At 46.2% G+C, this 26,887-nt stretch overlaps 2 protein-coding genes across 2 annotated transcripts in view; one reads left to right on the top strand and one right to left on the bottom strand.

Moving 5' to 3' along the window:
* Window positions 1-5,639: 5,639 nt before the first annotated feature.
* On the top strand, window positions 5,640-26,467 carry BOLA3 (bolA family member 3). The gene is made up of 4 exons (XM_073325109.2): window positions 5,640-5,772; window positions 6,902-7,025; window positions 9,502-9,590; window positions 12,064-26,467. Exons 1-4 carry the CDS (start codon window positions 5,722-5,724, stop codon window positions 12,127-12,129), a joined length of 330 nt encoding a protein of 109 aa, XP_073181210.1. The 5' UTR covers window positions 5,640-5,721; the 3' UTR covers window positions 12,130-26,467.
* MOB1A (MOB kinase activator 1A) overlaps window positions 14,622-26,887 on the bottom strand; it is a 26,006-nt gene continuing 13,740 nt past the window's right edge. Inside the window, exons 5-6 of the mRNA XM_073325108.2 lie at window positions 23,763-23,926; window positions 14,622-19,902 (exon numbers count right to left, since the gene is read on the bottom strand). Of these exons, the coding sequence (XP_073181209.1) occupies window positions 19,825-19,902; window positions 23,763-23,926 (242 nt within the window). The 3' untranslated portion in view covers window positions 14,622-19,824. The remainder of the gene's footprint in view (window positions 19,903-23,762; window positions 23,927-26,887) is intronic.

Genomic DNA, 26,887 nt, shown 5'->3' with positions numbered 1-26,887 from the left:
ATCCCAAATATCATGGGGGGCGAATTAACAGGAGTGTTGTATGGAAGACACGGGAGGTAATTGTCCCGTTCTGCTCAGGGCTTGTGAGGCCTCAGCAGGAGTACTGTGTCCAATTCTTGGTCCCACACTTTAGGAAAGTTGTGGACAAATTGGAGAGTCCAGAGGAGAGCAATAAAAATGATCAAAGGTTTAGAAAACCTGCTCTGTGAGGAAAGGTTAAAAAAACTGGGCATGTTTAGTTCTGAGAAAAGAAGATGTGCGGAGGAAACGTGATAACAGTCTTGAAATATGTTAAGGGCTGTTATAACGAGGGGGGGATCAGTTGTTCTCCATGTCCACTGAACTTTGGACAGAATTAATGGGCTTAATCTGCAGCAAGGGAGATCTAGGTTAGATATCAGGAAAAACTTTCTAGCTCCAAAGGTGGTTAAATTCTGGAACAATCCCGTCATTGGAGGTCTTCAAGACAAGATGGACACACACTGTTGGGGTGGTCTAGGTTTATTTGATCCTGCCTCAGTGCAAGCAGACTCTTGAAGTCTTTTCCAGCCCTACATTTCTATGATTCTATAGACAAGCCCAATCCATCAAACAAAAATCTCAGCCTTACATCCTCTGCTGTGCCTAGCTAGAATGTTAACTTATGCTAATGTTTCTGATGCACACATCATACAGGATTCACTGAAATGGTTTAATTATTTTATTTTTTACCACACAAAGTGTTTGAACTCCTACAGTCCCTTTCTAGTCCCACAATTTAGTCCATGTATAATTTTAGAACCAGTTTTATCTTGGCTCTAAGGAGCTTTGTCTGTATAGAGAAAATAAAATAGGGCATAGCTGTAATGTCCTCACAACGGAAGCGTTATAAGGTGCTCTGATGAATTTCTCATATGTGGATGTAATTATTACTCCATTTATTTATCACCTTCTGCTCAGAAGACAGGTAGCTAGTGATTGAAAATAAAGAGTCAGAAGTAAAATCACTGGACCAGATTGTTAGCTCAGTTCCACCAATGTAAACCCACAATATTACCTTTAAAGTCAGTAGGCTGATGTAGGCGGAGCAGAGATCAGAATCTGGCTGATTACTGCCATTAGTGTGGCTGAACACTAAATGGTTCTTGGAAGGCAAACCTATTCTATCAAACAGATTCAATCATGTTTAGCCCATACATTAACATTTTTGTTTCAGAGGGAGATTTCAAAGCACCTTGAAGACTTGCACATTTATTTATATAACTTGACGCCGTGTGGGCCAATGGATAGGCCACCAGAATGGGAGGCAAGATAAATGTTTTCTATTCCTGGCTCAGCTGATGACTCACTAGGTAAATCGGTGGTTCTCAAACTCTTTTTTTTCGGTGGACCATTGAAAATTGGTGAGGGTTTCGGCGGACCCGTTAATGATCTTTCTAAATGTTGTTTGTACCATTAGCTAACTATTGTAAGGCATTTTGATTAAAAGCACTGTATAAAAAAACCCTTCATAATAATTGTTTTTTTTTTGTTATACAAATAAAAGCCCACAACTCATATTTTAATATCAGTAGTCTCACCTTTCTAATGCGATGGATGTGCCCTCTCCTCCCTGCCATGGCAGCCCCTGAGCTGGGGCTGGGAAGAAGGTTGGGTGTCTCTCCCTCCCTCTCTCCCTCACTGCAGCAACCCTAACTGGGGCTGGGAAGGAAAGGGGGTCTCTCCCTGGCAGCCGCAGCCTGGAGCTGGGGAAAGTCACCTCTTTCTCTGGCCACCGCAGCCCTGCATGTCCCAAATTCCCCCCACCCCGTCTTCTCACTCCACTGCCCCCTCCCACCAACGCCTATTGCCCCCAAGGCCGCCACCTCACCTTACATGTGCGTCTTCTCGAGGTTCCAGGCACCTAATGAGTGGAGCCATGCCTGCGTGGCTCCACTAATTAGGTGGGTGGCCCTTCATTCTCTTGTGTGCGGCCGCCCAGGCATGCACCTTAGAGGGAACTATCCCCGGACCACGTGAGTGGAGCTTGTGACCACCACAGTTTGAGAACTTCTGAAGTAAATCATTTAGACCCAAATCATTTTAGTTTTTTTCTATCACACCCACCACTGTAGTTTCTAAACCCTTTCCATGTAAACTAGAATGGCATGATGAACTGCCTGGAGCCTCCAAAGAGCCTTATTTAAACCATATGAAAGGGCTCACTCAGAAAGCACCCCTCTAGCACTGGGAGCTGTTTAACACCAGGCCAGTCGTAGGGTGCAGGATTTCTTTCTGGACTGTCGCTAGGAGCCAATGATCCCACTAAATAATAAGCTCTTCAGGGGAACGAGTGTGTCTTAATCGGTGTTTGCAGCTTGTAGATTCAGGGTGCTATAGAGATTATTTCGAATAACAATACTAGCTTTGATTGTTGACAGTTGTGTCTATAATGGTCGGGAACATGCATATTCTATCCATCTAGCCATCCATTCGCTGGGACCATTTGCGTACTCCGGTGGGCTGCTTATATGGGAGCGCGTACGCTGGGACATTTCGCAGGCCAGGAGCTAAGGAGCTGTCTCCCAGCAGCCTCTACAAAGAAAAATCAGGTAAGTTTAAAGCAATGTTATGCTAAGTTCCCCCTCTTACCTGCTGCTGTTTGTGGCATTTAGTTAGGGTAGCACCCCAAATTTATACGGGTGAGCCCAGGTCCTGAACAGCTTAAGGGATCATGTTACTGCTGCTGTGCCCCAGGGAGGGGATGAGGCCCAGGAAGCAGCCCCATGTGGGCAATAGGCTCTGGGGAGGCTGGGGGGAAGCAGAGGGTGGGAGGACGGTCGCGCTATCTCAGAGTGAGGAGGGCTGGAGGCTCAGGGGGGGGGTTGAGGGGGAGCAGCCCCATGGAGGGGGTGGGAGGACGGTTGGAGGCTCTGGGTGGGGGGGGTTGAGGGGAGAGCAGCCCCATGGAGGGGGGTGGGAGGATGGCTGGAGGCTCGGGGGGGGGTTGAGGGGGGAGCAGCCCCATGGAGGGGTGGGAGGACGGTTGGAGGCTTGAGGGGGGTGGGAGGACGGTTGGAGGCTCGGGGGGTTGAGGGAGGAGCAGCCCCATAGAAGGGGTGGGAGGACGGTTGGAGGCTCGGGGGGTTGAGGAGGAGCAGCCCCATAGAAGGGGTGGGAGGACGGTTGGAGGCTCTGGGGGGGGGTTGAGGGGGGAGCAGCCCCGTGGAAGGGGTGGGAGGACGGTTGGAGGCTCTGGGGGGGGGTTGAGGGGGGAGCAGCCCCGTGGAAGGGGTGGGAGGACGGTTGGAGGCTCTGGGGGGGGGGTTGAGGGGGGAGTGCCCCATGGAGGGGGTGGGAGGACGGTTGGAGGCTCTGGGGGGGAGTTGAGGGGGGAGCAGCCCCGTGGACGGGGGGGGAGGACGGTTGGAGGCTCTGGGGGGGGGGTTGAGGGGGGAGTGCCCCATGGAGGGGGTGGGAGGACGGTTGGAAGCTCTGGGGGGGGGTTGAGGGGGGAGCAGCCCCGTGGAGGGGGTGGGAGGACGGTTGGAGGCTCTGGGTGGGGGTTGAGGGGGGAGCAGCCCCATGGAGGGGGTGGGAGGACGGTTGGGGGCTCTGGGGGGGGGTTCAGGGGGGAGTGCCCCGTGGAGGGGGTGGGAGGACGGTTGGAGGCTCTGGGGGGGGTTGAGGGGGGAGCAGCCCCGTGGAGGGGGTGGGAGGACGGTTGGAGGCTCTGGGGGGGAGTTGAGGGGGGAGCAGCCCCGTGGAGGGGGGGGGGAGGACGGTTGGAGGCTCGGGGGGGGGGTTGAGGGGGGAGCAGCCCCGTGGACGGGGGGGAGGACGGTTGGAGGCTGGGTGGGGGTTGAGGGGGGAGCAGCCCCATGGAGGGGGTGGGAGGACGGTTGGAGGCTGGGGGGGGGGTTGAGGGGGGAGCAGCCCCGTGGAGGGGGTGGGAGGACGGTTGGAGGCTCTGGGGGGGGTTGAGGGGGGAGCAGCCCCGTGGAGGGGGTGGGAGGACGGTTGGAGGCTCTGGGGGGGGGTTGAGGGGGGAGCAGCCCGTGGAGGGGGGGGGGGGAGGACGGTTGGAGGCTCTGGGGGGGGTTGAGGGGGGAGCAGCCCCGTGGAGGGGGGGGGAGGACGGTTGGAGGCTCTGGGGGGGGTTGAGGGGGGAGCAGCCCCGTGGACGGGGGGGAGGACGGTTGGAGGCTCTGGGGGGGGGTTGAGGGGGGAGCAGCCCCGTGGAGGGGGGGGGGAGGACGGTTGGAGGCTCTGGGGGGGGTTGAGGGGGGAGCAGCCCCGTGGAGGGGGGGGGAGGACGGTTGGAGGCTCTGGGGGGGGTTGAGGGGGGAGCAGCCCCGTGGACGGGGGGGAGGACGGTTGGAGGCTCTGGGGGGGGGGTTGAGGGGGAGCAGCCCCGTGGAGGGGGGGGAGGACGGTTGGAGGCTGGGGGGGGTTGAGGGGGGAGCAGCCCCGTGGAGGGGGGGGGAGGACGGTTGGAGGCTGGGGGGGGTTGAGGGGGGAGCAGCCCCGTGGAGGGGGGGGGAGGACGGTTGGAGGCTGGGGGGGGGGGTTGAGGGGGGAGCAGCCCCGTGGAGGGGGGGGGAGGACGGTTGGAGGCTGGGGGGGGGTTGAGGGGGGAGCAGCCCCGTGGAGGGGGGGGGGAGGACGGTTGGAGGCTGGGGGGGGTTGAGGGGGGAGCAGCCCCGTGGAGGGGGGGGGAGGACGGTTGGAGGCTGGGGGGGTTGAGGGGGGAGTGCCCCGTGGACGGGGGGGAGGACGGTTGGAGGCTCTGGGGGGGGGTTGAGGGGGGAGCAGCCCCGTGGAGGGGGGGGGAGGACGGTTGGAGGCTGGGGGGGGTTGAGGGGGGAGTGCCCCGTGGACGGGGGGGAGGACGGTTGGAGGCTCTGGGGGGGGGTTGAGGGGGGAGTGCCCCGTGGAGGGGGGGGGAGGACGGTTGGAGGCTCTGGGGGGGGTTGAGGGGGGAGCAGCCCCGTGGAGGGGGGGGAGGACGGTTGGAGGCTCTGGGGGGGGTTGAGGGGGGAGTGCCCCGTGCAGGGGGTGGGAGGACGGTTGGAGGCTCGGGGGGGGGGGTTGAGGGGGGAGCAGCCCCGTGCAGGGGGTGGGAGGACGGTTGGAGGCTGGGGGGGGGGTTGAGGGGGGAGCAGCCCCGTGGAGGGGGGGGGGAGGACGGTTGGAGGCTCTGGGGGGGGTTGAGGGGGGAGCAGCCCCGTGGAGGGGGGGGGGGAGGACGGTTGGAGGCTCTGGGGGGGGTTGAGGGGGGAGCAGCCCCGTGGAGGGGGGGGGGGACGGTTGGAGGCTCTGGGGGGGGGGGTTGAGGGGGGAGCAGCCCCGTGGAGGGGGGGGGAGGACGGTTGGAGGCTGGGGGGGGTTGAGGGGGGAGCAGCCCCGTGGAGGGGGGGGGAGGACGGTTGGAGGCTGGGGGGGGTTGAGGGGGGAGCAGCCCCGTGGAGGGGGGGGGGGACGGTTGGAGGCTGGGGGGGGTTGAGGGGGGAGCAGCCCCGTGGAGGGGGGGGGAGGACGGTTGGAGGCTGGGGGGGGGTTGAGGGGGGAGCAGCCCCGTGGAGGGGGGGGAGGACGGTTGGAGGCTGGGGGGGGTTGAGGGGGGGCGCTAAGCCCCTGAGGGAGGAGCGTGGCGGGGCCGCCGCGGCGCCAGGGGGCGCTGGATCGCGGGGGCTCGATCCCGGGCGCTCGGACTCTCCCTGCGGCCGGTCCGACAGGGCCCGCTCGCCGCCTCGCCGGGACATGGCCGCCGCCATCAGCGCCGGCATCCTGGGCCGTGGCCGAGGCCACAGGGTGAGGGGGGCTCAGGGCCGTGGCAGGGGGCCCCCCCCGCGTTGGGGAGGGGGCTCAGGGCCGTGGCAGGGGGCCCCCCCCGCGTTGGGGAGGGGGCTCAGGGCCGTGGCAGGGGGCCCCCCCCGCGTTGGGGAGGGGGCTCAGGGCCGTGGCAGGGGGCCCCCCCCCGCGTTGGGGAGGGGGCTCAGGGCCGTGGCAGGGGGCCCCCCCCCGCGTTGGGGAGGGGGCTCAGGGCCGTGGCAGGGGGCCCCCCCCGCGTTGGGGAGGGGGCTCAGGGCCGTGGCAGGGGGCCCCCCCCCGCGTTGGGGAGGGGGCTCAGGGCCGTGGCAGGGGGCCCCCCCCCGCGTTGGGGAGGGGGCTCAGGGCCGTGGCAGGGGGCCCCCCCCCGCGTTGGGGAGGGGGCTCAGGGCCGTGGCAGGGGGCCCCCCCCCGCGTTGGGGAGGGGGCTCAGGGCCGTGGCAGGGGGCCCCCCCCCCGCGTTGGGGAGGGGGCTCAGGGCCGTGGCAGGGGGCCCCCCCCCGCGTTGGGGAGGGGGCTCAGGGCCGTGGCAGGGGGCCCCCCCCCCGCGTTGGGGAGGGGGCTCAGGGCCGTGGCAGGGGGCCCCCCCCCCGCGTTGGGGAGGGGGCTCAGGGCCGTGGCAGGGGGCCCCCCCCCGCGTTGGGGAGGGGGCTCAGGGCCGTGGCAGGGGGCCCCCCCCGCGTTGGGGAGGGGGCTCAGGGCCGTGGCAGGGGCCCCCCCCCGCGTTGGGGAGGGGGCTCAGGGCCGTGGCAGGGGGGCCCCCCCCGCGTTGGGGAGGGGGCTCAGGGCCGTGGCAGGGGGCCCCCCCCGCGTTGGGGAGGGGGCTCAGGGCCGTGGCTCTTGCACTGTCCCTCTGTTAAGCCATGTGTGGTGTCGATGCAACCACTGGACACGCCACCGCCCATCGGACTCTGCTGTCGCTGACCCCTCAGCGGGGCTCTGGGAGCCATGAATCCTCAGTTCTCACAGTGCCTTGCCCAGCCAGGCCTCCAGCCCTGAGAGCTGGCTTCCTGGCCCTTCTGCAGCACAAACCGTTCTTGCCCCTGCCCGCCTGCCTGCAATTTTATCTGTGACGATATTGTCCCTTTTCTATGTTTCTTCTGACTGCTAGATCCTTCTGCTGTGCCGCACATGGAGAACGTTTGCTTCACAGACTGATGGGGAAGCCAGGGTGATGCAGGTCCTCAAAGAAAAATTCCCTCAGGCTTCGGCCATCAAAGTAGTGGATATATCAGGTAAGTAGAATCGTACAGGCGGGATCTGTTTTATGGTTTGTGAGGGACGCAAAGACAACTTCCAGCTGTGACCAACGTAGCTCAGCTTTCGTGATCTGGTCCGGCCAACGTGTCAGCTTACCCGATGGCTTCCATGTAGGGACCAGGAGTGTCCAGGTTCAAGTCTCAGCTGCGGGGTCTGATCTGCTTTTCCAGAGCATCGAGAACAGGGATTTTTGTTTTCTGGGAACTGTCTTATAAACTGCTATAAACCCTCCTCTTCATTGTACCTATTCTCTCTAGGTAGTCTCCATCATGGTTTTATAATATAGGCCTTGTCTACACTGACTTCCAAACATGACTGTCTTTGCCTCTGCTAAGTGCTAAGTTTAACATCATTTTCTAGTGTAGACACACTCAGGATTTATCAGAGTTGAAAAAATCCTTGCCCCCCACTGCTAGCAACCTGGGTAACAAATTGTGGCTATTATTTATAGATAGCTGATAAATAAGGAGACAAAATTGTTGCCCGTGGGAACTTAAAAATCATGGAAGAATGATCTTGTGATTAGAGTACAGGGCTGCAAGACAGGAGATCTAAGTCCAATTCGCAACTCTGTCACAGACCCATTTTGTGTCCTTGAGCAAGTCATGTCATTTCTGCCTCGGACTATGTCTACACTGATGCTGGGAGGTGTGATTCCTAGTCTGGGTAGACAGACTCGTCCTAGCTCTGCTTGAACTAGCATGGTAAAAATAGCAGTGTGGACGTTGTGGCAAGGGCAACTGCTCGGGCTAGCCACCTGAGCTCAGACCCAGGTGGTCAGGCAGGCTTGGCCCTCGGGTGGCTAGCCTGAACCACCACCCGTCCACACTGCTCATCAGAACACTTTCCTCCAGAGCTTGGAATGAAACCCACGATTCCTGGGTTTCACCATTCCTTTGCTGTCCGTAAAGTGAACCCCACTGGCAAACTGTCTCATCTCCCTCAAGTGCTTGACTATGTAGAGGATGACAACCTACTATTGCTATCAGTTACTCTGTTAGCTCAGGTGGCAGAGTTCTGTGTGGTGGAGCTAAAGGTTCCAACTCTGCTGATAAACCACGTGGCTGTCAATGATGGAATTTCTGTGAGTTTCTTTTTTTCAATTTGTTTTTCAAAAACTAAGAAAAATCCAGCGTCAGTGTGTTGTGTGTGTAAATGCCAGAGTTAAGGTTGCCTGTGAAACCTTAATTCAGCCCCCTTGTGTGCTTGCATTATGACCATAGTCATCCCGTCCCGGCCGCCCCCCCCCCCGACTCCTCCCTCATTTAGTGCACAGGCTGGACATGCCCTGGCAATGAATCAGGATTATGTAGGGAAGGAGGCTATTGTCTGTAGGATCTCTGCCTCAAATATTGCAGAAGTTAGAAGGTGTGTAGGGAATGAGGTAGGGGATTGCAGGAAGAGAAAGGCGGTCTCATGGGTAAGGTGCCCTGGAATGTGCCTCTGCCACACAGTTTCTATATGATGCTGGGCAAGTCACTTAAACAACTTTTCAGAGGCGGTCACGAATGGTGTGTTTCTTGATACCCTACTTGAGACCTTGTGGTCCAGTTTTCCGATGTACTGAGCACTCACAGCTACAACTGAAGTCATTGGGAGCTGTGGTTAGAACATATATGATGCTGTGTAATGCTAAATAGTTTCAAAAAGCCAGTCCTAAACATCTCAATTTGAGCACCCAAATTAGTGGATACTTTTGACCTTTAATCTCTCTGTGCGTCAGTTGCACTTCTTTAAAAGAGAACTCCCTCATCTCTCAGGGGTGTTGTGAAAACAAATTCATTCATGTTTGTGTGGGTTTGAGTAGTGTGTAGTAAATAGGGCCTATGGCCACTGAATTACAAAGATAACAAAAAATATTGAATAGCTTCTCACACAGTGAGCAGTGCCCATTCTGAGCACTGAGTGAGGCATGGGTTTTGTGGGTGGAAAAAATAGAATGTGATCCTGTAATTAAAGACAGGATGTAAAGACACAATGTATATGCACAAAGGGAGTGAATTCAGGTTAAAGAGGCAGTCTTCAATCTGGCATTTCCTAACTTTTGAGAGCTTGACTTTGCAACCTTAATGTTCTTTTAACGTAGTTTGTGTGTGTGTAACATTGCGTAGTCTAGTGATTCTCAATCTTTTCCATACTCAGACCTCCACCTTAGGACTTCCCTTCCATCTACGCAGGACCTCCCTTTGGTTTAGCAATAAGGGAAGTGAAACTGATTAGCCTGACTTAATTGTATAAGCTTAAATACTTTTCACAATTTATGGGTTTGGTTTTTTTTTTAAGGAAGACTTTACAGCTTTCAGACATGCAGCATACGCTAGTAATTTGGACAAGGAAATCTGTTTAAATGACCTTTCCTGCCAATGCCCCTTAAACAATAATCAATCTGTATACTGCATACAATTGTAATGACTAAGACACTGATATAATCAATGTAATTTTGTTTTAAAGGCGGCTGTGGAGCAATGTATGAAATTCATATAGAATCTGAAGAATTTAAAGAAAAGAGAATTGTCCAGCAACATCAGATGGTTAATCAGGTAAGTTGTGTGGTGGGATCTGGAAGGGCAATGATACTCCTTTGTAATAACCATTGGTGTATTAATTCCACCTTTTGGAGTGTGGGAACTTTCCTACAAAAACTAAATATGTGCTGATGAAGTGGGGGGATTATTTCGGGGTATGTCCAGGACAGTTTGCCATTACCTGGCCAAAACCACTGCCAAAGGTGTTCTCTTAGTTATAGCTAACAGTTTCAGGACTTGGTACAACAGGGTGTGGAGACCCCACAACCCAATTAATTTCAATGTGTGTAGAGCAGATTTAGGAGCTTAAGGATTAGGTTTTGAATGTTGACTTTCCCACACCATCAATAACAGATTTCTCAGGGTTATTCTGTGTGGGGAGAAACCACCTGATCAGACATAGAAAAGCTATAGGAGACAAAGACCTGTTGGATCATCTAACCCAACCCCTTACTACTGTAGGATTCTTCCCTATGGGATTGTCTCCAGTCTAGTTCAAAAATGACCCAAGTGATGTGGCTTTCAGAACTTCCCTTGGGATGGGAGGTGCATTACACACAATCCCATATCAGAAAAAGTGTCCTGACAGTTTCCCTTTCTTAAATTGCTCCCAGTTTTATCTCCTTGCACCTCCCAAATGGTTCTGCTTTGCAAGGGGTCTTATACACTACTATAGTCTCCTTGCATGATTATCATAGAATAGACTATCAGGGTTGGAAGGGACCTCAGGAGGTCATCTAGTCCAACCCCCTGCTCAAAGCAGGACCAATCCCCAACTAAATTATCCCAGCCAGGGCTTTGTCAAGCTTGACCTTAAAAACCTCAAAGGAAGGAGATTCCAGCACCTCCCTAGGTAACCCATTCCAGTGCTTCACCACCCTCCTAGTGAAAAAGTTTTTCCTAATATCCAACCTAAACCTCCCCCACTGCAACTTGAGACCCTTACTCCTTGTTCTGTCATCAGCTACCACTGAGAACAGTCTTGCTCCATCCTCTTTAGAACCCATCGAGGAGAAGGCAGCTGGAAATAAGTTCCAACAAACCTGCTGGCACCCTAGCAAAACTAATAGATGGCTAGTGGTAAAGTTGGGGCTAAGGAGGATGTGGACCTTACAAATACCACCCCCACAACCCTCCTGATTTGTCCCATTACAAAACTTAGATGTCTCAAAATCTAAATGTTCATTAATAACTATAGTGCCCAATTGTGTGATAAGGACTCTATGCATTGGACTGTTCCTTGTCCTGAAAAGCTTACAACTGAATGTAAGGTGCTCAATACATTGAATTCAAAAAGCTTAAATTGTAGACTTGTGTGGTATATGCAGAAAGATTTTAATTGATATAACCTTAAACTTGGATTGCATGTGTTCCACACTCATTGGTCTAGGTTGATTGGAAAGAACATTCCTAGCACCATGTCCTTTCCTCTGAGGGTTGCCTTGGGTTTTCTTACAAAGGTGTTTAGACCAGTGGTTCTTTACCTTGCACCTCCACTTACCCCTGTCTGTGCCCCTACCCTGCTAGACTGGGGACGCGGACAGGAGTAAGGGAGCCGAGGCTGGGGCTGAGGCCGGCGGCCTGGGCTTGGGCCCCAGCTGCGTCCCCCGGAACATTCCTCTGTGCCCCCTAAGGAACCTCTGATTTAGACTGACCTAATAACACTTTAAAGAGGCATAGGAACTTGAAGTCTATAAGCGTAGTTTTGCGCTATCCAGAATTCTGTTGAAATGAAAGCAGTTACTTTGAGGAAAAGAAAGAGGTAATTATTCTTTATAAAATTCCTACCTGATGCATGTACTTCCTACAACTCTCATTTCTTTAACTTGAAGCAACTTCTTCAAAGTAATTCAGTTTCTGAAATCTGATTTAGTGCCATTTCTTGTGAACTCTTGTCTGGCATCAGGGCTAGGACCACTAGACAGACCACCAAAACACTACAGACCTGGTTTTAGCTGAAGTGATAACCTGGCAGTGAAAGGCTCTTTTGTCATCATCAATCCCCCTTTTCTGGAATAGGGAGCAATGCAGAATAGCTGGAGGCTCCACATCTAATTGGCTAATTTATGGAGACCAAGCAAACTGGGTTAACTACTGCATGTGGTTGAGTTTTTGAGACATTCTTTAAGAGGAATTGCAATGAATTCACAATGTACTGGATCATTCTAGCAGCCTGAGAGTTTTTCCCTCTGTCCCCTTTAAGGAATAAAAACAAGATGGCTACATCAAGGAAGTATTCACCTTAATCATGCTGTTAATTTGTGTCATTCAGTTTCAAGTGAGGAAGTCTCTCCCCTCCTGCACAGTACCAAGTAACAGACCAGGGTCCAAAATCAGTGCTTGCATAAGGAACAACTGCTGTTCTACCATTATCTTTATAATGGTATTGTGGGCCATCTGCCTCTACCACAGACTTCTGTTCGGTTGTGCTCAGTTGAGTTGCTTTTGTGTAGCTTTGTTCAAAGACTTGTTTAATTTCTTATTTTAGGCACTAAGTGAAGAAATTAAAGCAATGCATGGACTACGGATATTCACATCTATTCCAAAGCACTGAAGATTAACCAGGCAGCATGGTTAGAAACATGGGAGGAGATAGGACAGGAAGCTTGTATTTTTTGGATTATGGACTTGTTTATCTTTAAATAATCAATATTTAATGGTCATAAAATAAGGACAGTAAGTATTTCAGAAGCTATTTAAAGAGAGCCTATTTCATGTTTATTTAATTTTAACTTGTAGATTGATTTCTTATCCGTTCATAAAGTATGCCAAATCTTAGTTGGTTACTTTATCAAAAAACTAATCCCTGTAAGTCAAGGATGGAACTGGAATTCCATGGTTTGTGGCGCATGCTGCAGAGAGAAGTACGGGCTTCCAAAGTATCTTTCAGTACTAACATCTAGTGGAAAAGGACCACAACCGTGGTGATTCTACAAAGAGATCACGAACTAAAAAAAACAAAATAATAATCCCTGTTTTTGCTGTCTACTTGCCTAGTGTTCTGTTGTAGCTCAGAGGAACCTAGCTTACAAAGAAATTATTTCAGAGGCTGTAGAGTCCCCTATTCAATGTGCCTTCTCAGTCAATCATCTTACTTCAAACATGGCTTTGTAAGAGAAGCTTGCAGGATAATCCTGAGCTGTCTGGCACAGCTACTGTATATGAAATTAAGACTGTTTCTTAATAAATGAAAGGCTTTAAGTTACATTACTTCAGTGTAATGTCTTTGAAAGGATAAGGTGCTCAGGTTTCCTACTGGGCAAAACTCAAGGCATGATGCTCGGCGTCTGAATTATGAGGATCACCTTTCCTTCATGGCATGTGTGAAAGTGCTTGTTTTACTCAAACTCCTATGAAGTGTCAATGTTTGTCTTTGATAAGGATCTGCTATTCAGCTTTTAGTTGGGCATGTCTATGCCTTAAGTTCAAGCTTTCTCATGGCAGATTTAATTGTACCTCAGCCAGTTAATCGTTAGCTATTAAAATGAGAAATTAAGTTTTATTAAGGTTTTATTGCATTATAAGTAATTATACATTCATATTTTTGAGGAGCAATGACTTTTCTGGTAAGTATATTAGTCAGTGACAGATGCTTGGTAAGCATGGAGGAATAGTAACTGTAGTTAGGTAAGCCAAATCCTTGCACCTTGATGCTGTTTTTTTTAAATTAACAATCCATATAGTAAGTAGAACACTGACTAGAGGAGCACTAAATTACCCCTGCGTGGCAGGATTTTAGAAGGTTGGAGTCTAGCTTCTTCCTCTGCTAGGGCCACCTGTTATCAGGCAGGGAAGTAGAGGTGCAAAGTATTGCACCTACTGAAGGATTTTCCTTACTATTTATTTTGCAACTGCTGCAAGGCATGCTGCTGGTTTAGTGGACATTAGTTACTGTTATTTAAATAGCAAGAGATTTCAGTTATGTCCTACCTACCAAGACTGAGGTGTTGCACTAAAACCTCTCTACTTAACTGATAGCATGTTTGCAGGTGAGTGCTTCTTGATTCATGAAACAAACAGGACTAAATACATAATGTGTCTTGGGAATGTAAATTCTGAAATGCATAAGATGTCTGTTGTTTTAAGTAGCTATTTTAATCAACATACACACTTTAAATATTTCTGTACTGCTTTAGTTTGGGAGTGGTATAGCCATGCTGGCCCAGTAATATCTTATCTTTTTACTGGACCAACTTCTGTTAAAAATATTACCTCACCCAACTTGTTTCTAATGAAATTTTAGGGCCTACCTGGATGATTACTGCAGTGCAGGGTGCTGTCTCGTAAAGCTTCATGGAAGTAGTTGTTGAGGAGAGCTGTAGCTAGTAGCGAGTAACTGGAAATATCTCATTAGTTACTGCCCTAAAGTTATTGATGCAAAGAACTTGTTTATAGAGGCTGTGAGGCTTTTTTTTTTTCTATGTAACTTTCATCAGAACTCTGGTGCCCATGTGTCTATTATTGCAGTCATTACATTTTGTTTGAAGAGCCTGAGGTAGGCCTAACTCAGCCACCTCATGCAACAATTTTGAAAAATATCCCATCAAAACCGCTTCTGTTCAACAATAGCAGAGGCTAAGAGCCTTTACAGTGATACAGTTCAGCTCTTCTGCAGCAGCTTCAGTTTATACAATGGAAAACTTTTTTCCATAGTAGTAAATATCAACTGAAGTACTTTGCACATCTATAGCACATTTCTTGGGAGGACAGACACTGCTTCAAAGGTATTACCAACCCCTCTATGATCACTTGACATATTTGGGAAACAGAGAAAAGATTAAGTTGCCCAATCTCATGCAGGAAGCATAGGGCAAAGCCAGGACTAGAACTCTGCTAAATCTTCTGCCTGTCCTTAAAATATGTTACTAGGAGCCAGAAGCAGACTGATACACCGGCTGTAGACAAACAGTCCAAACAATTTAAGTTAAAGTAGAGCACATTGCCTGTAGATAGAGTCCTGGTTTTCCCACTCAGTGTTGTTAACTTCAATTGTAAGTTTCTACAGCTGCATTTCTATAGAATTTCCACGACTATTTCCTTAAGATCTGTAACAGGCCTTTTTGAAAATTTTACCCTTTCCCTGAAAGTGACTTTTCTTTTTATGGATAAAGCACGATCTGCTGTTTAAGGTGTTTCTGAAAAGGTGCTTCACGTCTTCATACTGCTAGAAAGGAGATGCAACATAAGATACTAGTATGAAGTGTTCCATCAGCTTTCCAAAATGAACAAATACTGAATTCCCACTACACTTCCCTTACCCTGAACATTTAACTGTGGAGGTGACAGCTGCAAACAGAGAACATCATTGTTACAGTATAAAGAAAAAGAGTAAGAAGCAATGAACAAACACTATACAAAGCTATCGCTACACTGCAGAGACTGACAATCATTTGTGCTTGTTGTAACTGGTATAAGTCTGTAGGTTAAAATCCCTTATAGCCTCAGTGTTTTCACCTGTTTAAACCAGAAAAGCATTTGAATACCACATGCTTTATTATTTGATTGAATGGAAGTTACAAAAGTAGATACAAAATATTTTGTAAAAAGTACAATAAATTTACCTAAAAGTAACCAAAAAAGCCCGAAGTAAAAACTTTTATTATAACTATTAATGTAAAAATACTATTAAAATTTTCATATTAAATTCACTAATGTTAAACAGTTTTTTTGCCATGGAGTAACGGTTTAGTCAAGTTGAAGGAAACATGCAGGAAACCACACAAGGCAGAGCAGCAGTATTGATTTGTAGTTAAAGTTTGTCCCTAACACTGAAAGTAGCAAGAGGTCTAAATACTGTAACCAGTATTTGATTCACAGCACCACTCCCCTGCAATGCAAGTTAAGATGTATCAACATTGTCCAAACAAACTTTTCTGCCTACTTGAACCAGCTGCATGAAAGAAGCTTGCAACCCTAGTCCATTCTGAGGAAGTGTGTGTATTGATATAAATATACAAAGAACTTCAAAAAGTCATAATCTAGTACAGGATTTCTCAAACACTGTCAATTTTTCCTTTAACAGACAGAACAGCCTACCCCTCTAAATGATTAATTTCCCTCCTGAATTCTTAAATTAACAGTGCAATTCAGAAAACTATCTAGAATCTGACCAGAGAAACCCAATAGTTTTGTCAGGAGTTGGCTGAAGCAGATCACTGGACACTTGCTGAGTTTCAAGTGAGATCTATCCACTAATCTGCCCCTCATCGCTGGAGTGACCAGTGCCTGCCTTGGAAGAGGGCAGAGATTGAGGAACAAAATACAGCTTAAAGCTAACTAGAAAAAGTTCTTTTGCCTTAAAACAAATGAAGCCTTACCTACCTTTCTCAATGATCACAGCAATGTTTCTTTATAATGGAAGAAAGGTTGAGTAATCTCCTATACTGAAATCTATTCATTGCAAGGAAGCTCAGAACAGATACATAAGCACTTAAGGTAAAACTAAATTATCAAAAAAGTTGCATTTGTGCAAGGCCAAGGAGAAAGCTTGCTCATTACAGATGCCAAGCAAAAACCACCAGTTTTATTCACAGTCCTATTATGAGGTTTTAAATATGAGCAACTTACATAAAAACATTACAGGCTAACCCTAGAACATTGTGGTTTTAAACTAAGTTTAATTTGTACAATTTTTGACAAACGCTGTAAACTTAAGTAGCTGCTATCTGTCCATTTTGGGTTGGTGAAGCAGAATGATTTCAAAAAAAGCTTTTAGCCAGTCTTCCCTTACAACCTGTAAAGGCCAGATTCTGCAGCGTGCTGCATGCTGCCCATTCTCCTTAATTTCAATCAGAGCTTGCTGGACTCTAGGTAAACCAAGCATGAATGTTTTTTGAAATTGACTGATTCGAAAAACAACAACAAAAGGGACCGGCTAATTAAAAAGTGAATTCCTTCAAAGCCACGTGCCATTTCAACCACTGAAGTCCAATCAGTAGGCTATAAAAACATACCTGCATTTGGACAAAGCATCTGTCTTGCTGTTTCAGACCCCAGAATGACTTGTGCAGCACTGGTAGTTAGGAAAAAGACTTTTATAAACTGAGTCAGTTTGAAATCACAGCCAAAGTGTATAGGAGACCATACAATTTTACTTTTGTCCCCTACCCCATGTCCACCCTTCAAAGTTAACAACTACTGTACTTTTCAGAAGTTAATTATGATGTTCAAAGCGAGCACTCGTTTGTTCAGAACATTTTGTTCTTAGTCAGCAGTGCTTGGTCAATGCATGTGCAGTGTGAGAGCAGATAAATAACGGCTAAGCAAGAATACAAAGTGTGAAAAATACTGATAGAACATAGCTTTGGCAATGTTGTACTTTATGGTGTTGGCCTGCTCACTCAGGGACTCTAAGATAGGATGACAAACGAATCAGCTGAAATGTGGCAAAAACGGCTTCATCTTGGGAACAGGCTATATATGTATTTTACAGAGATAATTCAGTGGGTCACTGGAGTTACGAAGTTTGGATTTTAGACATTTAAGATTGAAAATAAAGTCATCTTGTAAAAAAGCTACATACTTTTGAAATCTCCCAGTACAGACTAGTTGCTTTGACACCTAGGGCGAACAGTGGTATGGGTAAGCAAAAGCCGTACGGAAAGGAATCATTTAACACACGCTTCTGTGTGGTTCCACTAGGGGCAGAGGGGCCAACAAAGGCAGAAGTGGCACAGGATCCATATGGATGCAGGATTTCAACCCCACAGATCCCTAGGCAGTCACGTGGGACTCTCCTGGACCAGTAGGCAGAGTGCCATGACTGCTTGCCCATTCAGGAGCTTCACAATCCCTGAGAGTGGGGAGAATTACACAGCGTGCAGTGGATTTACTGGTGCTTTAAGCATCATTAATTTTACACATCACTGAACTGCAGTTCACAGGTAACAGGCCTGCAAAGAGAAAAGAAAGGGGCTGTGCAGAAGAGCAAAGGTGGTGAGGTGTGGCAGGGGGAAATGGACCATCCCCCATGGTGCTGACTTTTCCCTTTGCACAGCTCCAGCCCAGCTTTTGCTGGTGTTTCTCCCATGCACCATGTAGTCAGTTGGGCAGAAGAAGCATAGGGGACTAGATTATTAAAAAGAAAAATGCTGGATGCCCCCTACACCAGCAAGGGAAATTAAAAGCCAAAGCTACCTAAAAAGAAATATCAAGGTTTCAACACAAAATTCCACCTATTATGGGTGGAACATGTCACCTGTCCCAGCTAGGACCCCTTTGTCTCTGAATTGCAAAGTCTGCACTACAAGTTAACTTGGTTTCCAAGAGACTAGTATTTAATCATGTAAATCAATACTGTGTATTAAAACAAAATGACCTCCAAGCTCTAGAAACCTGTCAGCCACAAGTTTCTCTCCTGGAATGACACATGCCACAAGTAACATCAGAACAAACAGGATGAAAAGAACTCAGGATCAGGCCTTCAGAATGGAATGTTTTCTTGGTTTTTTTTTAAACAAAACACCGTTAATGATACTCATGATGTCTCACAGTCCAGCAAAGAAACTAGGTCTCTGCAGCTCAGATTTTTCACAATCAGATGGTGCTGGCGATAGTGTCTTAATTTGTCAAAATACAGTAATAACTCCATTAGTTAACGGTGACACTTATTTAAAAAAAGAACCCTCTGCAGTTCACATTGGGGTACATGCAGACTGTTTCTCTTCTAATGAAGCTTCCACACTTATGCTTTTGTGCCAGTCTTAAGTTTTTCATCTGATTTTTTTAAGATGGGTTCTATTTTGCTTTATCTTAGTCACTTTTTGGATCATAACTTCATGTCCATGCAACTCATGGCTAGTCTACTATTTTACTTAAGGCTCTAAGGCAAATTCAAAGTGCATCTAGATACAAACTTAAAACAAACTACTCAAAAAAAAAAAAAATTAAAATAAAAGCATTCGTAAGGAATACACCGGTAGTTTTTCCTCCTATTTTTGATCCAGCATTTAAAAAAAAAGGTTTTGAAAGTCACTCAATGAGTTTCAGTGAATTAAGTTACCTTTTTCCTTTTTTTAAAAACCACAAAGACACACATGAATTTGAAATGGCGTACACTGAAACAAAAATCCACAGGTATATCCAACTGTTACTTAGATTTTTTTAAAAGGGAAGCACAGGGCACACACACACACACGTGTGTGTGTATATATGTGCAATTCAAAGTCATAACCAGCTGAATACCAGATTGTTTTTTAAATTGCTTTGGTTGCTGAAGCTACATATACCAACCTATACCTAGTAACAGCCTAGTTCTAAGAGAAAAATGCGGTGTGTTTTAAGTGTAAATTGCATCCATCATAAAATTTGCAAAAATAGTTCTATTTCCTACATAGAAAACGGTGGAATATCAAAGTTCATAACGTAATGCACTTATCAGAAGTATTAAACAATTTTGATACTAGCAAACAGAGCTTTAAAATGGAACTTTGTTGAGCAACTAAACGCTGGATGGAATAAAACCCAAACCAAAATATTTGCATTTGCAGTTTTGCAAACAATTTCTAGCCAAATATAGTATCTACAGAATTCTTACCATCTGTTGTTTCATGTCAGATAAATTACAATAGCCACATTTTTGGACGTGTTTGAAAAATTAAGTGTTATGTGGCCAAATTTTTCCACAACTCTCCTGTAAGTGTTACGCATCCAAACTCCTGAAGGTACACTTGAACATTAGGCAAACATCTCCCCCATCCATGCACACAAATTTAGGAGGTTGTGCACAAAACCTCGTATGCCCAAAACTGCAAGCTGAGTTGAGGTCTCAAAGTACTTATCCATCCAGTTTCTAGAGCAGAAAGTTAATTCTGGAACTGCTAATGCAAACTATAATGATGTAGTTCTGCATAGAAAATTATGCAAAATTTCACTAACTTCTATAGATTGACATTGCAGGGATTAATGCATTCATGAACCCCACCTTTCCAAGTAAAAGATCTGATAAAGTAGCTTTTAGAATTCATAGCTACTTTGCTCTGAAGACACTTTTTCTGAATTGCAGACCTTGGATTTTACATGAAATTTGACCTCTTTGCAATGAAGCCCTCACACCAGCTACTACGATGGAAGAAGGGCAGTAACTGTGCTAGACTGGAAAGCATCTGTTTTAGACTCGCTAGCTGTGGTACCTGGTTTCTCAGGGATTGTGACGCTAAAGACAAAGTGGTAAAGAAATAGCTGCAGCTGGTATACGAAGCAAGAAAGAGTAACCATGTTTGAAAGCAGAAAGAATTCTTCCAGGGAAAATTTATCTGTCTTTGGATCCTAGCTTTTCAATTAGTTCCTGAAGAGGAGCCAACTCACGCCTGTCAATCAAGTTGAACTCCTGCAGGGGGAGAGAGAAACACGAAACAGGATCAATTTAAATAAAAATTGCAGTAGACAGAATAAGTGACATGCAACATCCATTTAATTCAAAACTAAGGCAAAATAAAGAATTCCAGCAATTTACAACAAATAGCTTGATACAAGTGACTTTAAAATAATACTTTGTTTATTTGATAAATGCTAATTAATCCTCTCAAAGCCCAGTCTGGTTGATATTCTCTAGAGCTAGACTAAGTTCTCCCCCAACAAAACTGAAGTTCTGTGAAAGCAACTACATTGACTAAATTTTTTAGAGAAAATTGTTAAAGACAAATTTTGATTTGAAATTAAACAAAAAGTTGGTTTTGTTTTGATATTTTTCATTCAAAACTGCAGTCAGCTAGCCGTCTAATATTGGCAGCAGAAGTTTGTGTTAAGTGTCCATTGGAAATATTATCTGATTTCAAGGCCAGAAGAGCCATGGTGATCAGCTAGTCTGACCTCCTTTAGAACACAGGCCATTCAACCTCCCCAAAATAATTTCTAATGCTTATCTTTCAGAAAAAGATCCAAGCTTGATTTAAAAATGGTCAGTGATGGAGAATTCACCACAACCCTTGGTAAATTGTCCCAATGGTTAATTATTCTCATTGTTGAAAATGTATGTCTTATTTCCAGTTTGAATCTGTCTAGCTTCAACTTTCTGCCATTGAATTGTGTTATACCTTTCTCGGCTAGATGGAAGAGCCCATTATTAAATATTTGTTCCCAGTATAAGTACTTATTAACTATAATCAAGTCACCTCTTAATCTTCTCTTTGTTAAACGAAATAGATTGAAGCTCCTGGAGTCTATCGCTATAAGGCATGTTTTCTAATCTTTTAATCAATCATTCTCACAGCTCTTTTTTGAACTCTCCAATTTATCAACATCCTTCTTTAATTGTGATACTGAACATAAGAACATACAAATGGCCATACTGGGTCAGACCAAAGGTCCATCCAGCCCAGTATCCTGTCTACTGACAGTGGCCAATGCCAGGTGCCCCAGAGGGAGTGAACTTAACAGGTAATCTAGTGATCTCTCTCCTGCCATCCATCTCCACCCTCTGATAAACAGAGGCTAGGGACACCATTCCTTACCCATCCTGGCTAATAGCCATTAATGGACTTAACCTCCATGAATTTATCCAGTTCTCTTTTAAACCCTGTGTGACAGGGTCAGGCCAGATGGCTACAGGAGAGTGATAGAAGGCAGATATATTAGCCCCAGGTTAAGTAGGTCCCTTTCCCCTGAGTAAGGTAACAGGGAAGGTTCCAGAACAATCAGGAACTTTCTGGAAACAATTAAGGCAGACAGGCTGATTAGAACACCTGCAGCCAATCAAGAAGCTGCCAGAATCAATTAAGACAGGCTGGCTAATCAGGGTACCTGGGTTTTAAAAGGAGCTCACTTTAGTTTGTGGTGTGAGGAGCAAGAAGCTGAGAGTGAGAAGGTGTACTACTGGAAGACTGAGAAGTACAAGCATTACCAGACATCAGGAGGAAGGTCCTGTGGTGAGAATAAAGAAGGTGTTGGGAGGAGGCCATGGGGAAATAGCCCAGGGAATTGTAGCTGTCATGCAGCTGTTACAGGAGCCACTGTAGACCGCTGCAATCCACAGGGCCCTGGGCTGGAACTTGGAGTAGAGGGTGGGCCTGGGTTCCCCCCAAATCCCTACTTGATACCAGAGGAGATACCAGTTGACCTGGACTGTGGGTTCCACCAGAGGGAAGATCTCTGGCCTGTTCCCCTGATCCACTAGGTGGATCAGCAGAGACTGTGGGGATTGTTCTTCTTCCTTTTCATGCTGGCCAGTGATGAGGCTAACTGAGTGAATGGCAGATTTGAGCCATGAAAGTGGCCAAAATGAGGGCTGCTTTGAACCTCTGAGGAGAGCAAATCTGCCAATAAGCGCAGAACCCACCAAGGTAGAGGAGGAACTTTGTCACACCTGTTATAGTCCTAGCCTTCACAACCTCCTCAGGCAAGAAGTTCCACAGGTTGACTGTGTGCTGAGTAGAGAAGAACTTCCTTTTATTTGTATTAAACCTGCTGCCCATTAATTTCACTTGGTGGCCCCTAGTTCTTCTATTATGGGAACAAGTAAATAACTTTTCCTTATTCACTTTCTCCACACCACTCATGATTTTATAGACCTCTATCATACCCCCCCCTTAGTCTCCTCTTTTCCAAGCTGAAAAGTCCTTGCCTCTTTAATCTCTTCTCATACGGGACTCATTCCAAATCCCTAACCATTTTAGTTGCCCTTTTCTAATGCCAGAATATCGTTTTTTGAGATGAGGGGACCACATCTGTATGCAATATTCAAGATGCGGGCGTACCATGGATTTATATAAGGGCAATAAGATATTCTCCGTCTTATTCTCTATCCCTTTTTTAATGATTCCTAACATCCCATTTGCTTTTCTGACTGCCGCTGCACACTGCGTGGACATCTTCAGTGAACTATCCACGATGACTCCAAGATTTTTCTCCTGATTAGTTGTAGCTAAATTAGCCCCCATCATATTGTATGGGGTTATTTTTTCCAATGTGCATTACTGTACATTTATCCACATTAAATGTCATTTGCAATGTTGTTGCCCAATCACTTAGTTTTGTGAGATCTTTTTGAAGTTCTTCACAGTCTGCCTTGGTCTTAACTATCCTGAGCAGTTTAGTATCATCTGCAAACTTTGCCACCTCGCTGTTTACCCCTTTCTCCAGATCATTTATGAATAAGTTGAATAGGATTGGTCCTAGGACTGACCCTTGGGGACACGGATTTCCAGCAGCATTATACCAGTGCCAAATAGGAAGGTAAAAATCTGTATTTCTACTCGAGATTCCCCTGTTTATGCATCCAGGGATTGCATTAGCCCTTTGGGCTACAGCTTTGCTCTGGGAGCATGTGTTCAGCTGATTATCCACCACAACCCCCGCAATCTATTTCAGTCAGTTTCCCAGAATAGAGTCCCCTATCCTCTAAGACAGACAAGATGTATACATTTACATGTAGCCATAGTAAAATGCATATGGTTTGCTTGCGCCCAAGCTTACCAACCGATCCAGATCACTCTGTATTAGTGACCCATCCCTCTTCATCATTTACCGCTCTCCCAATTTTTATGTCATATGCAACCTTTATCAGTGATGATTTTGTTTTCTTCCAGATCATTTATAAAAATGTTAAATAGTGTAGGGCCAAGAACAGATCCCTGCAGCACCCCACTAGAAACACACCTGTTCAATGAGGATTCCCCATTTACAATTATGTTTGAAGACCTATCAGTTAGGTAGCTTTTAATCCACTTAATGTGTGCCATGTTAATTTTATATCTTTAGGTACCAAGTCAAATGCCTTACAGAAGTCCAAGTATACTGTGTCAACACTATTGTCTGTATAAACCAAACCTGTCATTTCATAAACAAAGTTAGTCTGACAGTATCTAATTTCCATAAACCCCTGTTTGGTATTAATTATACTACCTTCATTTAATTCTTTATTAATCGAGTCCTTTATCAGATGTTCCATTATCTTGCCTGGGATTAATGTTAGACTGGCAGGCCTCTAATTACCCAGATGATCCGTTTACCCTCGTTAAATATTGGCCCCTTAGCTTTCTTCCAGTCTTCTGGAACTTCCCTAGCGATCCCAGACTTATTGGAAAAAAAAAATCAACATTTATGGAAACATTTGTATTAGTCTTGTAGATTCTGTAAATCTGTTTTATATAAAACCTTCGTTCTGGGTCAGATTTAACTTGATAGTGTCCCTTTAAATTTGTCTGTAGAATGAGTCACTTTAGGACTAATAGCTAGTAATTTAAAACTTACCTGTACAAAGAAGATAAAGTGCTTAAAGGAGGTGTTGAGATGGGCCTCCTCCTGGAGCTGCATCACAGAGTCAAAGTGCTGGTGGTAAATATGGGCATAGACCCTAAAGAGACGCTTCAATATAGTCTTTGCCACAGACATGAAGTTCTTAGGAAAAGGGACACCTGAAATGTGCAAACAAATGCAGAACATTTTTTAATCCAGTTTCATATATGAAAGCAGAAAGCCCAGCTGCTGAATGAAAATTTTCTGCCAAAGGGCACTAGACTTAATCAGAAACAATGAAACCCCAAGCTTCAGTAAGGGCATAAAACTTATTCTATTCAGTTGTAAAAATCTAGTCAATACACTTTTAATAAATTATATAAGAAACTGAGATATGGAGCAAATAATCACTTATGCAAAGCATCACTCACATCCCCTTTCCACAAACTACTGAGCATCCACAGTTCTCTTTGAGGTCGATAAGAACTAAGGGGACTTAGCACCTTTTTAAAAAAACAGACCCTTTGTGCATATAGGCCCTGATTCAGCAAGGCACTTATGCACATGTCTAACTTTAAATATGCAAACAGTCTCCCTGAAGTCAATCATAAACAAAAGTGCTTGGCTGAATAGGGATGGGATACCCACTGGCCATAGGGGCCAAGTCTAATTATCTAACATCTGTATTCTAATTCTTGTTCTGATATGGACTTCCTGTGTGACCACACAGGGCAAGTCATTTAAATGATCACCCTAATCTGTAAAAAGAGAGTTAACTCCCTTTTGGAGAGCTTCTTAGGCCCCAATCCCACACACGTTTACATACAAGCTTATCTCTACTACTATGGGCAGTCCCATTGACATTAATGGGACTATTTATGGAAGTGAAGTAAAGCATGTGTGTAAGTGTCTGCAGGATTGGGGCCTTAGCTATACTCCATAAGGATTTTAAATCAATGGGACTAGTACTCTTTAGTCACTTAGGTACTTTCAAAGATCTCACCCTTAGAAGCCTAATTATGGACTTTAAAATTTTTGGCCAGTATCCTAAAAATGTTCATCCTAACTGTGTTAACAAATCGAAAGTCTAAATAACTCTTAAACTGAAGCAATTTTGTTTTCAAGTCACAAAGATTTTATACCATCCAGAGGAATTTTCATTAAAAATACTAATTTATTCCCTAATGCTGCAGACACTTATGCACCATTTTAACACTAACCATGCATAATCCCACTGAAGTCCTTGCAGCTATTCATATTACTGTAGGAACACGTTTGCAGGATTTTTTTGACTAACAGTTTTATAAAATTCAGACAAGATCCCCTACCAGTAATTACATATAAAAACAAGTTTCAGAGTAACAGCCGTGTTAGTCTGTATTCGCAAAAAGAAAAGGAGGACTTGTGGCACCTTAGAGACTAACCAATTTATTAGAGCATAAGCTTTCGTGAGCTACAGCTCACTTCATCAGATGCATATCATGGAAACTGCAGCAGACTTTATATATACACAGAGAATATGAAACAATACCTCCTCCCACCCCACTGTCCTGCTGGTAATAGCTTATCTAAAGTGATCATCAGGTGGGCCATTTCCAGCACAAATCCAGGTTTTCTCACCCTCCACCCCCCCCCCCCCACAAATTCACTCTCCTGCTGGTGATAGCCCATCCAAAGTGACAACTCTTTACACAATGTGCATGACAATTACAATGTAGTTCATTATACATTTTAACCTACATTTGCAAAAGAACACATTTTCAAATTACATTTACAAAGCTTCAAGCTCATTTAAATTGATTACAAAAAAACAACTAAGTGACTTAAATGGATTAGTTAAGTCACTCTATACTTACCTTCAACAAACAAGTATTAGTAGACAGCAAAATAGGAGATCATAACATATGGAAATGTCTACTGCTTTTTCTACCCCAAAAATCTGCATATTGAATTAAATTCAGTATGAGATTTGATTTATAAGGAAAAGTTAAGCATTTTAAACAGTGGTGGTCCATAGCTTGTTCCTCCCCTCTCCCATCCAGAGCAGGAAACACTTTCAACTTTCTCTCTTTATTTGGGTTACCAGTGAATTATGTAACTGGAACCATGATACTTGTGTACTTAGGCTAAGTTTTCATTGCAAAAAAGGTGCATTTTTATGCTGTTAGGTTTCTTGATGCAAAATCCTACTGGAGACAATTTGCAAGTAGTTTTTACCCAGATGTACCCAGTTGGGGTAAACCACAGATTGCAGGGCATGTACTGTATAATCTATGAAGCAGTATTAATTTTCAGTGAGGTTCGGGCAGCTAACTGATCCTTAAGTGTTTGAAACATTAGATTTTTAAATGATACCTTTTAACTACTCTACACAACATCATGTCTACCAATAAGAGAGTTTTTAGGATGCACTGCAAAGAACATTAAGAACTTTTTCTTATTTTAAACAAATTTCAAAATAAAGTCCATGGCTGGCAAACACCTGGCAACAAATCTCATTTGAAGAGTTCTGAGTTTGTTCTTACTGGAGTTTACTTTCTTGGCCATATTATACCCCCTAATCCTCACCATGGGAGATTTCTATCACTTAGAAACTTTGAGATTAGATGTTTCTGCTTATTTGGAGATGTGAACCTGACATACAGTAGCTTCAGTAAAGACACAGATTTGAGGTGAGACTTTACGAGGGATGGTGTTAAATTCTAGTTCTAGTGCAGTGGTGGGCAACCTGCGGCCTGTCAGGGTAATCCGCTGGCAGGCCGTGAGACAGTTTGCTTACATTGACCGTCCACAGGCACAGTCACCCACAGCTCCCAGTGGCCAAAGTTCGCCGTTCCCAGCAGATTATCCTGACAGGTCGTGTGTGGTCTGCGGGCTACACGTTTCCCACCATTGTTCTAGTGATTATAGGATCAGAATCTACCCCACTATCATAGCTGCAAGTTTGTCATCATGGGAAAAATGTCACAGATACCATGACTTTCCCATGCGTCTACGACCTGTCTCTGTGTCCATGACTTCAATAAACTCGCCCTGCAACAGCGACTGCTGTCGCTCCTGTCCCATGGGGCTGGGGCCCGATTTCCAGCTTTGGGCATTGCAACCTGGCACACGGGGTCACAATGCTGCTCAGGTTTGGC

The sequence above is a fragment of the Lepidochelys kempii genome, chromosome 26 (genome assembly GCF_965140285.1).
Source record: "Lepidochelys kempii isolate rLepKem1 chromosome 26, rLepKem1.hap1, whole genome shotgun sequence".
NCBI lineage: Eukaryota > Metazoa > Chordata > Testudines > Cheloniidae > Lepidochelys > Lepidochelys kempii.
The sequence above is the reverse complement of the archived record's forward strand: the minus strand, read 5'-3'. Positions and strand labels throughout refer to the sequence as shown.

Coding starts and splice junctions, on each gene's coding strand:
- BOLA3 (XM_073325109.2), top strand. CDS start 5,722: ATGGCCGCCGCCATCAGCGCCGGCATCCTGGGCCGTGGCCGAGGCCAC. Junction 5,773..6,901: donor GCCGTGGCCGAGGCCACAGG/GTGAGGGGGGCT, acceptor TCTGACTGCTAG/ATCCTTCTGCTGTGCCGCAC. Junction 9,591..12,063: donor AACATCAGATGGTTAATCAG/GTAAGTTGTGTG, acceptor TTCTTATTTTAG/GCACTAAGTGAAGAAATTAA.